The 16,060-nt window shown below is 38.9% G+C and overlaps 1 protein-coding gene across 2 annotated transcripts; it reads right to left on the reverse strand.

Annotated features, from left to right (window-relative positions):
* Positions 1-604: 604 nt before the first annotated feature.
* Positions 605-6,044, reverse strand: LOC105958591 (protein HOTHEAD). Of its 2 annotated transcripts, XM_012982591.2 has the most exons (5): positions 5,661-6,044; positions 3,365-4,006; positions 2,132-2,514; positions 939-1,504; positions 605-839 (listed from the first exon to the last, which is right to left on the reverse strand). In XM_012982591.2, exons 1-5 carry the CDS (start codon positions 5,749-5,751, stop codon positions 785-787), a joined length of 1,737 nt encoding a protein of 578 aa, XP_012838045.2. In that variant the 5' UTR covers positions 5,752-6,044; the 3' UTR covers positions 605-784. The 2 variants fall into 2 exon arrangements, with proteins under 2 accessions (XP_012838045.2, XP_088673879.1); XM_088817753.1 differs by lacking the exon at positions 605-839 and having other exon boundaries at positions 935-1,504; positions 5,661-5,858.
* Positions 6,045-16,060: the final 10,016 nt, after the last annotated feature.

Genomic DNA, 16,060 nt, shown 5'->3' on the forward strand with positions numbered 1-16,060 from the left:
GTGATTTGAAATTAAATTTAAACTTTGTTGGTTTGTTTATTGAATTAACTTTTTTTTGGCCAAAAAAAATTTATTATTCAACTAAATATAGGTAAAAGGAGGCGTCATTAAAACCTTGTGGGCCTAACACAAGGAAACAAGAGTACTCCTACAATGGTCTTATAAAATCCGTGTCTAATCTAGCTAGACTATTACAATACAGTCCCAAAATGGGGTCAAAAATAGAATTAAGTCTTTAAATTATAAATACATTGCATTTTTCTTTTTAAAAAAATCGGGGATTTTGCGGAGCGAGTATAGGAATACCTTATAAAATTTGGCGATTTTAACGGCATAGAGATGAGGATTTTCTGAGCGGGGCGGGACGGGTATTGCAAAACCGGCCCCATTGCCATCCCTATATACAACACTCATTATTTTGAAAGATTCTTATGAATTTTTTTTGTCGTTATAACTTTCATAATTTTGCTTCTCTTCTAGCGATCCTAATACATAAAGAAAAATGTAATATCAATATTAAAATATTAAAATGGAAAGTGGAAACATTTTCAAATAACATTGAATTAGAAATAAAATATAATAACACAGTGACGAAGCTAGAATATTTTCAACTCGGACAAAATATATTTAAACAACGTAACGTGTCTTCATATTTGCCTCCATCCAAATTACAATCTTATATAATAAATTAATAATAATAATAAACTACAACAAATTTGAAATTTTGCATGATAATTAATTAACAAGAGCCACATTCTAATCAAAATAAAAAATAAATAAAAACTCAATTTTTATTCAAGCTCTCAATTCTCTCCTCCAGAATTCGCACTCCCATGTACCTGCAAAACATCCACATCATTTAATTAATTTTTAAAATAAAATTAAAAAAAAAAAAGTCAACCTTAGTCAAACTGAAACAAATTAAATTACAATATTACCTCCCAAGCATCATAACAGTTGCCTGAGGATTAGTCCCGGGAGAGTAAACAAAAGTGGACCCATCAACCACCCTGAGCGCGTCGACGCCACGCACCCTGTAATCGGAGTCAACCACGCGCCCAACCTGGCATCCGCCGTGGTAGTGCCAGATCGTCATCACGGTGTCCCTACAGAACTGCTCCAGCGACGTCGACGAGTTATCGTGACGCGGCAGGAGATTCACCGGCGCGTGGGCGGTCATGTTGAGCAGCGCCGGGAGGGATTGGTCGCCGTACCTGAACGGCGAGAACGCCGCCGACTGGATCACGCTCTCGATCACGCGCAGTCCGTCGACGCACCGGGCCAGATCCTCTGGCTCGTTGAAGTAGTTGAACGTGATGGATGGGTTGTCGTTAGGGTTTCGGTTGCGGAGGTGTAGATGGCCGGTGGAGATGGGCCCCATTATTTTTTCCAGAATGAATCCGCCTCTGAATGCGGTGGGGTCCAGTGCTTCCATGGCTTCTACTGCTTGGGCTAGTGCTTCTGGGCTTCTTTGCTTAGGTGGCACCGTTGACAGTTGACCGATCTTTGTATTATCCAGAAATACGTCGATTATATACCGAAATGATAAATCGAGACTCATAAAATTCTATTAATGTAACAAATATTACATTATCGAACTAATAAATTAGTAGGTTTTTATTGAGTCGGGACCAGTAAAAACTAATAATGTTATTAATACAGTTGAGGCTAATAAAATTCTATTACTTTTGCAAATATGAAATTATCGAACTAATAATTTAGTAGATTTTAACCGAGTCGTGACCATAAGAAACTATTATTTACGCAAAGTTATTAATTTATCGAGTTTTTACTGTAAGGTTAATATCGGCACTGAAAGATATTCTAAATGTTGTATTTCTACATAAAATGGTGATTGTTTTATTTTCTTTTACCTTTTTTTTTTGTATATATAATAAATGTACAATTTATGTGACAAAGTTGTTTTGTTAGTGAAACGCGAATTTAGGTTCGATTTTTTTGTCCAGGAAATCGAACCTAGATCGCCAAGGTTAAATAGAACATGTGTATTGCATCTAGTAGGTCCCTTCCCAACTAAAATTGTGCGTTTATAACTAGGCGGGACGTTAAAAGTACGACGAATTTATTTCATAACCAAAAAAAAAGGAAAAAAAAAAGAGCACGAGCGTACCTTAGGAGAGAACATCCCAAAGTCAGAAACACCGCCGGCGAAATTTTCACCGCTAGCGGCTTCAATATAGCTGCCGGAGGAGGTGATGCCGACGACCTGAATCAACGAAACCTCCACCGGAATCGGCGACGGAACAAATATGGCGTTCATCGGATTATCGGACATACCCTGGCCCACGAAAGGGTGGTCCAAAACTAGGGTTATGTTATGGGCCTTGAGGTGGTCCATTGGACCAATTCCACTGAGCATTAAAATTTGTGGGCTACCAAGTGCACCAGCTGATACTATTATTTCATTGTGGGTCCCACTGTTTAAGTATGCTCTGTGCTTATGCCCTAATGCATCTCTGAATATTACCCCATGTGCTAATGGCCTGTTTTTCCCTGTTTTATTATTATAAGCAATTAATTTAATAATTAGCCTTTTCGGGTCTAAATTGCAATTTTAGTTATTTTGGGATTTTTTTTCTAAAAAAGTTTTTTTTAATACAAAAATAATCAATTGGAAGAATTTTTGAGTCTTATTAGAGGTGTTTACAAAAAAGTTTATTTAATAACAGAAGTTAGTGATTGTGAGTAAAGTTGGAATTAAGTACTTATTTTTAAAAGTTGGATTAAATAATTATTTTTGTAAATTAGCTAGAAAATTAACTAAAATAGAAAGAAATAGGTACATAGGTACTTTTAAAATTATAACTTAAAACAGCTTATTTTAAGAATAATAAAAGCAAAAGCTTGTTTTGCAGACACTAGATTGTGTGGAAAAAAAAAAAACTCATAATCTATTTTTAAAACATTTGCAAAGACCACCTAGTGACTCTTTTCATTAGACTTGGAAATTGAAAAGTTGCGAATTAAAAAAAAAAACAATTGAAGAGATTTTCGGAAAAAATACTTTTATTGAGCCCGTTTCGAGTTCGGGCCATGCCCTACCCGAAATTTTATTTTTCTTTAATTGTTGAATATTAAATGAAAAACAAAAACATCTATGGTTTAAAGCTAAAAGATAATAAACATTTTAAAAAATAATTAATAGCAATGAATAAGACAAAATATGTAGATAATTTTTACCATTATATTTGTACTTATACATCTGAGTTTTTTTTTTTAATATATGAATATAAAAAAAAAATCTATGGTTTAAAAGTTATAAATATATATTAAAATAATAAAAGAATAAATTGCATGAGAATAAAAAAAAAAAAAAAAAAAAAAAGAGAAAAAAAGCGCGTACCTTTAGTATTGAACACGATTTTATGAACCGAAGCATGCAACATGACAGTAAGCCCATCGGGATTCGCATACCTCAAAAGATCCGCCGCCGTGTGCCGCCGTCCCTCGCCGTCGAAGATCGTGCCACCGACTTTGGTCCCGACAATATGATCGTACGTGAAGCCGTTGTACGGATGCACGCCGGCCTCCAGCAACCCATCCCTGACGGCCGACTGCCACTGCTTCATCGGCGGCTGAAACGCCACCACTTCCTCCACCCACCTGTACGACTCGTTGACCAGCCCGCCTTCCCATCCGGCGTCGGCCACGTACTGGGCGGCCGCGCGTGTGTAGAACCCGGCGTTGAGGCAGCTCCCGCCGCCGAGCACGCGCGCGCGTGCGTTGATCACGCCGTCCTCCGATATGAACCGCTGGGAAGGGGAGGAGGACGACAGATCGGCGAGGGATCTCCCAAAGGCGGAGAGATCGGTGATGTTTGGGTTTCCGTAGGGTGAGCCGCCGCGTTCAAGGAGGAGGACGGTGGCGTTCTGGGAGAGTGTGGCGGCGAGTGGGCAGCCGGCGGTGCCGCCTCCGACGATGATGTAGTCGTAGTACGAGATGGGTGGAGCTGAGGTTGCTTGGCGCGTGAAACTGTAGTTTGGCGCTGAAATTTGAAACACAGAAAAATAACATTATACGATAGAACTTCAATAAATTAATAATTTCATTTAAATAATAATTTATTTCGATCCCAATTCGATAAATATGTATAAAATTATTAGTTCGATGATTTAGTATTACACTAAATTAAAAGAATTTTTACTGGTCCCGACTATATTAGTTTATAGCAATTAAACTGTATTATTAAAATTAATTGTTCATTAAAAAGCACTAGTAATTAAAAACTCAATAAAAGTTGGTTTACATTATTGTAATTGGATTGAAGAATTTGGATCTAAGAAAATAGCAATTCAAGAGAAAGATTCAGATGACTTATTAGTTATTTTCCACGTGGCACGGTCAATAACTCAATAATTTGGAAATTTGAAATGCAAAAATTGCTAATTAATGAAGTAACATGCATGCACGAATTGTCTGATCTGTAATGGCAGTAAAAAGTAATTTTTCCTTGAAAAATGAACTTCATTCAATGTAGTTCAATTAGTCAAAACATATTATTTAATTTCGTGTGAAATTAAAATTCAATACAATGGTAAACTTGCATACAATTATATATACTAGCATTTCCCCCGAGCGATGTACGGGATATTATTTATATAGTGAAAAAAAATAATCAATTTAATACATAATAAAAAAATATAGTACATTAGTATAGTAAAATTTAATAATGTAATATTATTAATATTTTTTATAACATAGTTTTTTTTAAACCTTACATATTAAATTATAATCCAAATAAATAGACTAAGAGTTAACAAATCGAATTTCTAGCTTTATCTCTTAAGATTTGAGATATATTGATGAAAAATAGGAGATTAATAATTGTTGAAAATTATAGTTAAAAAATTAGTAGAGAAAAAAAAAATTAATAATACATAAGTTTAGTTTTAATCTTGATAATAGTTACAAATTATAGTTAGAAATTAGTAGAGAAAAAATATTAAAAATAAATAATCAGATAACTACCAAGAGGGTTTTTAGAATTGCCCAGCGTTTCTTTCTTTTATATATAAGATACACGTACAAAAATGTCGGTTTTTTCTTTTTTCGCAAAAACCACACCGTATAATTAATTTCTAATAGCTAAAAAATTCCGTATGTTAAAAAATTTAGCAAGAACATCCCTGTGAAAAATAGTCGTAACCAAAAAAACCCCAACAACTTATCGTGAGAATAGAAGTGTATTTTTTAACTTGAAAAGTAAAAAAAAAAAAAAAAACACTTTGAAACTCTTTTCGGTTCCTTTTTTGTTCCTGTTTTTAATATTTCTTTTGTAAGGGTAATTTGGTCATTTCACATAAGTCGAGGATAAATTTCGAAATAAGGACCGGTGTGCTTTAAAAAACACAACATGGGGAGCTTCTTGTCAATTTTTTAACACAAGGGGTTTTTCTGCAATTAAAAACAAATCGTAAAATGTGTAGTGAGCATACGTGTGAGATTGAACCTGAATGTAAAATAAAATAATTACCAAATTAATGTTGATCATGTAATTATTAGAGATGAATTAAAAGCAGAAAAAATCGAGTTATGAAATATATATATATATATATATATATATATATATATATATATATATATATATATATATATATATATATATATATATATATATATATATATATATATATTGATACCTTGTTGTGAAGAACATAAGCCACAATGAAACAGCAGAATCCCAGAAAATGAAACAACATAAAGCATTAATCTCCACAAGCCAAAACCCATTATTATTAATTCTACTTCCCTTTTTCTTACAACCTTAATCCAAAACAAAAAAATAATAATTATTAATTGTTTCTTCTTATTTTTTTTCTGTGTTGTGTAAGTTAAAGAAGAAATGAAAAAAGCTCATCCCTTTTATACATGCATGGTGATGAATAGGGCAACGATTGAGTTGGCTAAAAGTACTGAGAATTAAAAGATGGTTTCAAATTGATGAAGATGAGCGAGAAAGTAGAGAGAGAAAGTAGAGCTGAAAAGTAGAAAGAATTCAAGAAATATGTACAACTTTTTTGTGGGAAGCAAAAGTGTTACCCCACTCACTAATTAAGTGCTGAGTAATTTAGGGTAAATTACAATCACCTCCTCGAGGTATTGTCAAATTACAAAAAAAACCCTATTGTTTATAATTACAACCACCCCTTAACTATAAATCCTTTTACACGCCCACCCTTGCGGTTTCAAATTTAGTGGAATTTTCGAGATTATATGGAATATTATCACTTTTGTACCCGTTTTATCCTATTCGAACTCCACATTTTGAAGCAAGATGATCATAATATGTGTTTTTAAGCTTATATATATCAGATTGTGGTGCATTAGAAACTGTATTTTTACACAAAACGAGTACAAACTAGAGCACATTTCACGAAATCTAGATGATTATGTTGAATTTGACACCATAATGGTGGAGGTGTAAGAAAAAATCATAGTTGAGGGGGTTATATGTAATTATCCAAATAAGAGGGATTTTTTCATAAATTGACCATACCTCAGGGGGTGGTTATAACTTACCCTATTATTTATTTATTGGGTAAATTACAGCCAACCTGAGGTAATATAATGTCAAATTACGAAAAAACTCATCTTGTTTGGGTAATTACTACCACCCCCTTCAACTATGAATTTTCTTACACGTCCACCCTTGCGGTGTCAAATTTAGTGGAATCTTCTAGATTATTATGTAAAATATTCTCCAATTTGTGCCCGTTTTATCCCATTCGAGCTCCACATTTTGAATCAATCATAAGATGTGTTTTCAGGCTTGTGTATATCAGATTGCGGTGCATCAAAAACTGCATTTTTGTACAAAACGGGTACAAACTAGATAACATTTCACGTAATCTAGAAGATTATGTTGAATTTGACAATATAAGGATGGACATGTAAAAAGATCCATATTTCAGAGGGGTAGTTGCAATTACCCAAATATGAGAGGTTTTTTTCGCAATTTGACATTACCTCAGGGTGGTTGTAATTTACTCTTTATTTATTTAATTTTTTTTCTCATCAATAACTACTTGTGAGTTAATGTCATGGTGTAAGTTCAATTCAAGAAAGTATTTCTTCACTGTATATGGAATCCAATTGCACTAATTCAAGCTGTGTTCCAAATCGAACTAATGAAGCTACAAACAAATCTTTTGTTTTGAGATTTTTAATTGGATTGCGAAAAAAAATGGTAATGTAATTACTGAAGTACGATGGGTCTCTGTGTAATTAATTTGATATAATGTATTAAGCTAATATCAAACCATAATAAAAATATTCATAATTTTCCGAACTAGATGGGGTATAACTGCAATTATACCTAAGTTCATGGAGTGTAGGTTTAATTTACCATAAATTATATATACATCTTATTTATTACTCCCTCAGTTTCTTTTCAAGTATCGTGTAGGCATTAAATGGAGGAACTAAATGGGGTATCAAACTAAAAAACTACCACTTTGATGCTCCAAAATTAAAAAATCCCTCTCCAATGGAGGCATTAAATGGAGAACTATTTTGATATTCAACCACCCCGAGGTGCAAAAATACTCCCAGAAAAATGAGGTATCAAAAATGTAACCACTCTATTAACTTATCACAATTTGCCACGTGGCATTTAATAATATAATTATTCATATATTTAAAATTTGATAATCTATTTGATACTTGTGGTTGGAGTGAATTTTTTTTCTAGAAGTATCAAAGTATTATATCAAGTATCAAATAAATGTTTAATGCTCCATTTTGATGTCTCTCCATTGGAGTTGCTCTAAGGTGAATGTTTAAGAAATTTACTAAAGAGCCATGATTTGTGGGGAAAAGGTCATTATTTGAAAATTACCTATTTTTTGGATTTTTATTTTCTCTTTCTCATTTCATTAATTAATTAATTATTAATCTTAAGCTATCGTTGGAAAAAATAATTAAATATGCCTGAAGATTCTAAAGAGACACTTAATACGATTTTTGTTTTTCTTTTAAATTATAGTGACACTTAAAAGAGAAACGGCTTAATTCCACTTTGCACCATTGAAATGGAGACTTTTGGCACTTTACATCTTTGAAAAACAATAATAGCACATTGCACCCTCCAAACACAATAAATCATTCACAATGCACCCTTAATTGAATAATAAATGATAATTCATTTTTTATTGATTTTTTTACGGGTTGCAAAATAACAAATTAAATTGTTATTTCTTTCAACCCCCAACATAATTTCAAGCGCACAAAGTGCGAAAAAAAATAAAAATCACATCGGATAATTGTAAAAAATTATATTTTCTTACAAAATAAAATCAAATAAAGTTTTATCACTAAATTATTCGATTGAGATCTTTTATTGTAATTGGTCGAAACATCAGGTAGAAATATTTGGAAGAAAATATTCAGATAACTTGATAACTAAATAGCTTAAGGGTTTTTTTTTTTTTAAATATTTTTTTGTGATATAAAATATAATTTTTAAATGCCATTGAAAATATTAAATTACCTTTATTAACTTTAAAAACTCATGTGGGGTGCATTTATACATGATACATTGTGTTTCAAGGGTGCAAAGTGTTATTAATTTGTTTTGAGGGTTTAAAGTACCAAAATAGTATATTTCAGGGTGTAAAATGGAATTAAGCCAAAAGAAACAGAAGCCCGAATTAAAGAAGTTATGATTAGTTTCAATCATATTAAATACGGTCCCCTCTTCATTTACTCTGCTAACTGTTAACTAGATTTGCTACATTTAGTACCGCCACCTTAAAATTCACAACAGCCTTGGTGGTCATTTAATTGTATTGTACCTTTGCCAAATATTTTTTATTTGTTTTTTTTTTTAAATTAAGATCTAATTTCTTATAAGCTTCAAATTTAGTTTATAAAATACTAAATCTCATACACCACAATCCAACTTTAAGAATAATGCAAATTTTGTTAGTGGTGTGTGTATTTCGGAACGAAGACTTTGAACATAATTTCGACCAGATTTTAGAAACGAAGGAAAAGTTGAGGGAAGAAGTGCATTCTTTCTTCTTAAGAAAAAAAAAATGTCCCGTAACAGTGTCTCGATTATTGCAATTGCCTCTCAAGATACAACGACTGACAATCCCAACTGAGTAGCACAATAACTGTTGGAATACAACGAACGAAGAGAGCGTTTTTGAACTTTAAACACGAAGGAAGTTTATGCGGAGATATACTATGAATGCTTTAGACGAACTGGAAAAAGTTACAACACTTGGACTTTTTAAATTGGTTAATATTTTTAGGAAAAAAACCAATTTCATTTTTGAAAATATAATTTGGTTTTGAAGAAATTATTATTTATTTTAAGTCCAAGTATATGAATGTTAAAAAAAAAACTCTTTATCATGTCCCTTTAATACTTTTTAGGCATTACAAATATTTATATTTCTTTTACATCCTATAATACATAATATTGTTAATTACAAATATTACAAATAATTTTTAACAATTTAATTTTTAGTTACAAACATGACAGTGAAATTACAAACACGATAATGAAGTTACAATTTGTAACTTGGAACGAGAGCCGAGCCCACCCTCGGTCAAGGATGGAATCAAACCACGTAAAAAAAAATTCACTATATTATATTACAATATATGTATTTATTAAGTCCACCAAAATTTCCAGGGGCGTTACCCTCATACCCACAAAAAATTAAGCTCGTCCTGTGATATACCTAAATGGGCCCTCAAATTTATCTACCAGTTAGGCCCACTATACGAAAGCCCAATCACATACAAGTGGGCCCATTACACGAAAGCCCAAGCTCCTTCAAAGTAAGGCTTGGGCCCAACAAAGTAAGCCCAACTAATTCAACGATATATAAATAGATGTTCTACTCATTTGTTAAGGTACGTTTTTTATTATTAACTAACAAGCTAGAGTCCAATTCTCTCTATCATCTCCGCAATCCGTATATCTGACTTGAGCGTCGGAGGGGTTTCCACCGGATCAACCCCCGGCGTAGTTCATGTGTGTTCATTTCGCAGGGACCTCAGGATCATCAAGTTGTCAAGCTACTGATCCGCTTTGCTCTCCCAGCTCATTTTCTACACTACCCTAGGTGAGCTATATTTTAGCATCATCATTTTGGCGCCGGCTGTGGGAACGATGCAAACCAGATCACGTAGCCAACAAGATCCTCCTGAGGCGTCAGCTCGGAGAGAAAATGACACAGCTAATAACCTCCCAGTCCGTGGAGGATCTGGCATGCCACCTCCTCCACGCGCCGCGGAGCCACCTCCTTCACGCGTGGAGCCACTTCCTCCACGTGCTGCAGATCCACCTCGCGAGGTTCAGGTGATCCCTCCTCGGGACCCACCACTCGCCGATCCACCACTCCCTGCTCCTCGAACGGTTCAAATAACCGAGAACGCGCTCCAACACATGATAGCAGAAGCCTCAACTCGGGCCGCTACGGAGGCCGTAACTCAATATATCGCCACGATGGGAGCAAACGCTCCCAATGCGATTCCAGCGCCAGCTCCACCTATAGTGCCACCTGTGGCCCCACCGCCAATTCAGAATCAAATAAGTGTCTCCTCCTCTACTTCGGACCCACGGTCCCGAGTGCAGCTATCTACTAATCACAGAGGGGCACAGCCCAGACAGCAGCGTCAGCGCTCACCCCCACGGGGGAATGTGTCACCACAGAGAGTCCCTCTCTTTAATGAGGGAGAAGGCGAGATAAACAGCAGAATGTCTCGCCAAAATCTTTTCCCCCAACCAAATAATCCAATGGGTGAAAGAATGCCTGTCCCACCAAGACGCAGTCCCTTCACCATAGACATTCTCAACGAGGTATTACCTCAAGGAGTAAAGATCTCGGGGTTACCTCAATTTGAAGGGACCACCGACCCACAGGAGCATATAGAGAAATTCAGTGCCATGGCGGATTTATATGGCCCGACGGATGCTGCGATGTGTAAAATGTTCCGCACCACTCTCTCCAAGAGGGCAATGAATTGGTTCAATTCTCTACCCATAGGGTCGATTGACACCTTCGCTCGGTTATCAACCCGGTTCACCAACCAATTCGCCATCAACAAATAATATGCCAAGACCCCAGCTAATCTTTTCTCTGTAGTACAGAGAGATAACGAAACGCTCCGTAACTACATTAAGCGTTTTGTAGAAGCCGTCCATGAAGTCCCCAGTGTAGGGCAAGACATGCTCTCCGGGATTATGCAGCAGAACTTGAAACCGGGTAGATTCAAAGAATCTATCGCCGGAAGACCCCCGGGCAACCTAGAGGAGTTGCTGAATCGAGCCGAAAAATACGTCCGGATAGAGGAAGCCTCTACCCATGCTCCTCCTAAAAGGAAAATAGAAGATGACCGTCAGGACAACATGAGGCGCGATGATCAACGTCCACCACTTCCACCTCAAGGTCAACCCTCTTCCTCCTACAATAGGTTCACTCCGCTAAACGCTCGCCTCACTGAAATCCTTCACGTGATAGAACAGAAAGGTTTAGCAGAGCCTCCACGTCCTATGCAACCAAATGCAAAGCGAGAAAAGTCGGATCGTTATTGTCGATTCCATAAGGACAGAGGGCATACTACGGAGGAATGTGCACAACTCAAAGTGGCGATTGAGAGGCTGATCAAACAGGGCCATTTAGGCGAATACATTGATAAGCCTCGAAATAAGCGCCGTGATGATCCTCCACGCCGAGATAATAATCGAGATCAACAGCAAAGGCGAGAGGATGGGGGTCATCGACGTGACCTAGATAACAACGATAACCAACCTACTCGGGGAATCATCTCCTTTATCTCCGGAGGACCAGCGGGTGGCGATTCACAAAATGCAAGACGCACCCTCGCTCGATCAGCACACATGAATCAAGAACGTGCTTCTCCATCCGCACGCATCTATCAAATACGAAGACCTGATCATAGCATAGTCTTCAACTCCTCCGACCTTGAAGGTACAGATGAAGATCATGTCGATGGTAGTAACAACAACGGTGGCCAACTTCTTGGTCAAGAAGATATTGGTGGACGGTGGGAGCTCAGCTGACATCATGTACCTCCACGCTTTTAAGCAGCTGGGCATTGATAATGCCCGGTTTAGTCCCATCTCCACACCCCTGAAAGGATTCACAGGAGAAGGCATTTTGTCCATGGGAGAAGTGGAGCTGCCCGTTTCTCTAGGGGAAGACCCTTGTCGAATCACAAAACTAATCAAATTCCTCGTCGTCGACAAGCCATCCCCTACAACATCATTCTAGGGAGGCCAGCAATCCATACATTCAAATCAGTGCCTTCCTCCTACCATCAGAAGTGGAAGTTCCCTACTCCCTATGGAATGGGGGAAGTACTTGGAGATAGACGTCTCGCCCGAGAGTGCTATGCAAGGGCCCTACGAGAACCTTCCAAGAAGCCTAAACCACCCGGAAGGGGAGACGACACCCAAAAATTCGACAAACGGAAGTGGGTCAACGAGATCAATGAGGATAATAAAGAAATCCTCATTAGTGTACCAGATGACAGCATCAAGCTAGCAGCTGTCGAAGAGCTTAAGCTCATAGAGCTCATTCCCGGAGATACTTCCAAGATCATACGAATAGGATCCGATTTAGATCCAACCACGGAGCAGCAGCTAATCAACTTCCTGCGACACAATAGAGATGTGTTTGCATGGAAAGCCCAAGATTTGTCGGGCATTCCTCCTCAGGTAGCTCTACATCGGCTCAACGTCGACAAGAGGTTGAAGCCAGTCAAACAAAGAAAACGGACATTTGGTCCCGAACGCAACAAGCATATCAAAGCGGAAGTGGCAAAACTCCTTGAAGCGGGCCACATACGACCAGTCCAGTATCCTGAATGGCTGTCGAACGTAGTACTCGTTCCCAAGCCGGGTGGCAAGTGGAGATTATGCGTAGACTTCACTGACCTCAACAAAGCTTGTCCTAAGGACCCATTTCCTCTACCCAGAATCGATCAGCTCATCGATTCGACCTCGGGGTGCGAACTCCTCAGCTTCCTCGATGCATACCAAGGGTATAACCAGATCTTACTTGCGCCAGAGGATCAAGAGAGGGCTAGTTTCATCACTGACCAAGGCATCTACTGCTATCAAGTCATGCCCTTCGGGTTAAAAAACGCAGGAGCCACATACCAACGTCTAGTGAACACAATGTTCGCAGATCAGATCGGTAAAAATATGGAGGTGTACATCGACGACATGCTCGTCAAAAGTGTCAAGACATCAGACCACTTAACCGACTTAGATCAGTGTTTCACCACCTTACGAAGATATAAGATGAAACTCAACCCCCTCAAATGTTCGTTCGGAGTTCGGGGAGGTAAATTTTTGGGATACATGATCTCACAGCGGGGAATCGAAGCTAATCCTGCTAAAATCAAAGCGATCACCTCAATGGCTCCACCAACGTCTATCAAGAAAGTACAACAGCTTAATGGCTGTTTGGCATCTCTGAACAGGTTCATTTCCAGGTCAGCAGACAAGGCTCTCCCCTTCTTCAAGATATTAAGGGGAGGAAAAAAGTTCGAGTGGGATGAGGCATGTCAAAAAGCCTTCACTGAGCTAAAGTCATATCTCGCATCACCACCCTTGCTCACAAAACCTCAACCCGGAGACACCCTTCTACTATACTTAGCTACCTCAGCTGATGCCGTCAGCGCAGTCCTCATTCGAAATGGAGGAAAAGGCCACCAACCCATATACTACATAAGTCGCGCCCTCCAAGGAGCCGAGCAACGCTACACCAACATGGAGAAACTCGCTCTCGTCCTCATCAACGTAGCCCGGAAGCTTCGACCTTACGTCCAGTCTCATCAAGTGGTGGTTCTCACCAATTATCCGTTGAAACAAATACTAAGGAGTCCCGAAACATCCGGACGATTAGCAAAATGGGCGATAGAGCTAAGTGAATATGGAGTGGAATTCAAACCCCGCCCAGCTATCAAAGCGCAAGTATTGGCTGACTTTCTAGTCGAAATGACCTCAATAGAAGAAAGCACCTCTTTACCTACTTGGTCCATCAGCGTCGATGGATCTTCCACTGCCACAGGAGGTGGAGCGGGCATCGTACTAACGAACCCCAACGGAGACGAATTCGAGTATGCTCAACGATTCGAATTCACAGCCTCGAACAACGTCGCTGAATATGAAGCACTGATAGCCGGAATCCGCCTCGCCCTAGCTGCTGGAGCCCGTAAGCTCCTAATCCAAAGTGACTCTCAGCTCGTCGTCAACCAAGTACTCGGAGCTTACGAGGCTAAAGAGGACACCATGGCCAAATACTTAGCTCTCGCGCACACCCTCTTATCTAAATTCGAGAGCTACGAGATAAGACAAGTACCTCGCTCCCATAACATCCACGCTGACAAATTAGCTAGGCTAGACAGTTCCATGGCTAGCATCGGAAGTCGGAAGGTGACGCTCCTCACCTCACCTCAACCGCAGATAACTTCACCCACTGAAGTACAGTACACCGAGGAGGATGAACCATGCTGGTTCACTCCAATCCTCAAGTATCTCAAGAATGGAGAACTTCCAACGGATCCCACCGAAGCACGAAAGTTAAAAACGAGAGCCGCTCGCTTCGTCATAGTGGGAGAAGAATTGGACAAACGAGGGTTCTCATTCCCCTATCTCAAGTGCCTCGACCCGACCACAGCGGATTACGTACTTAGAGAAGTACACGAAGGCATCTGCGGCAATCACTTGAGCGGGAGAACCTTAGCTCTCAAACTACTGAGGCAAGGCTACTATTGGCCAACGATGCATGAAGACGCGAAAAAATTAGTCCGACGGTGTAAGCCTTGCCAAGACCATGCCAATATTCCTCACCTACCAGCAGCATTAATGCAACCAATTGACAGCCCCATCCCTTTCGCCCAATGGGGAATGGATTTACTTGGACCATTCCCGCCCGCCACAGGAGGACGCAAATACCTCATTGTAGATGTGGACTACTTCACCAAATGGGTGGAGGCTGAACCCTTAGCACGCATCCGAGAAGAAGAAGTCATCCAATTTCTATGGAAAAAATATCGTGTGTCGCTTTGGAATCCCACGTTCCATTATCTCAGATAATGGAACCCAATTTTGCGGTGACAAAGTAAAGAATTGGTGCATCGGCTTGGACATCAAACAGTTCTTCACATCCGTAGCAAATCCACAAGCTAACGGCCAAACAGAGGTTACAAATCGCACCATCCTCCAACACCTTAAGACAAGGCTTGGAAGTGCCAAAGGGAAATGGGTGGAAGAATTGCCTAACGCCCTATGGGCTTATCGCACAACCCCATGCGCAGCAACCGGAGAGTCGCCATTCAATCTAGCTTTCGGCACAGAGGCTATAGCACCCGTTGAAATAGGTGAACCATCTTGAAGAGTCACCAATTATGATCCAGCAGCTAATGAAGAAGCTATGCGAGGAAGCCTAGACCTTGTAGATGAGTTACGAGAGATCGCATACATCCGGCAACAGATGTACAAATCACGCATGGCCAAGACATATAACTCAAAGGTCCGTCCTCGCTCCTTTCAAGTCGGAGATTTAGTCCTCCGGAAAGCTGAAGCCTCTCACCCCATTGGTAAACTCGATCCAAAGTAGGAAGGACCATATAAAATCACAAAAGTGGTTAACACTGGAGCATATCGCCTCGAGAACGCTGACGGACACCCTATACCCAGAACATGGAATATAGGGAACCTCAAACGGTTCTACGCTTAAGGTATACATCCACCTTACTTCAGATCAGTTGGGGTCACCACCCATACCCCTCCTATATGAAAGTTACTTACAAATTGTCACCCCTGCAGGCTCCACGACCTTTCACGTCACTCGTCTTGTAAAGCTGTTTCTACATGGTTGGAAATTTTCTACTATATACTAGGTGCGTTAACATCTTACCTACACTGGGGGGCTAGCGAATTTATTTACATCAGCAATTCATAATCACACCTCACCACCTTATTACAGATTGAGAACCAATTACGAGAGGATGCATATTACTCAATCAATGGCCCAAAGAGCGAGGACCC

This window comes from Erythranthe guttata, chromosome 5, assembly GCF_056151865.1.
Source record: "Erythranthe guttata isolate IM_541 chromosome 5, IM_541, whole genome shotgun sequence".
Lineage (NCBI taxonomy): Eukaryota > Viridiplantae > Streptophyta > Magnoliopsida > Lamiales > Phrymaceae > Erythranthe > Erythranthe guttata.

What these genes read in the sequence shown, in the direction of transcription:
- LOC105958591 (XM_012982591.2), bottom strand. Translation starts at nt 5,751, where the DNA reads ATGGGTTTTGGCTTGTGGAGATTAATGCTTTATGTTGTTTCATTTTCT. An exon ending in AATCGTGTTCAATACTAAAG is followed by an intron (nt 2,515 to 3,364) that starts GTACGCGCTTTT and finishes ATAATAAAACAG; the next exon opens with GGAAAAACAGGCCATTAGCA. An exon ending in ACTGTTATGATGCTTGGGAG is followed by an intron (nt 840 to 938) that starts GTAATATTGTAA and finishes GATGTTTTGCAG; the next exon opens with GTACATGGGAGTGCGAATTC.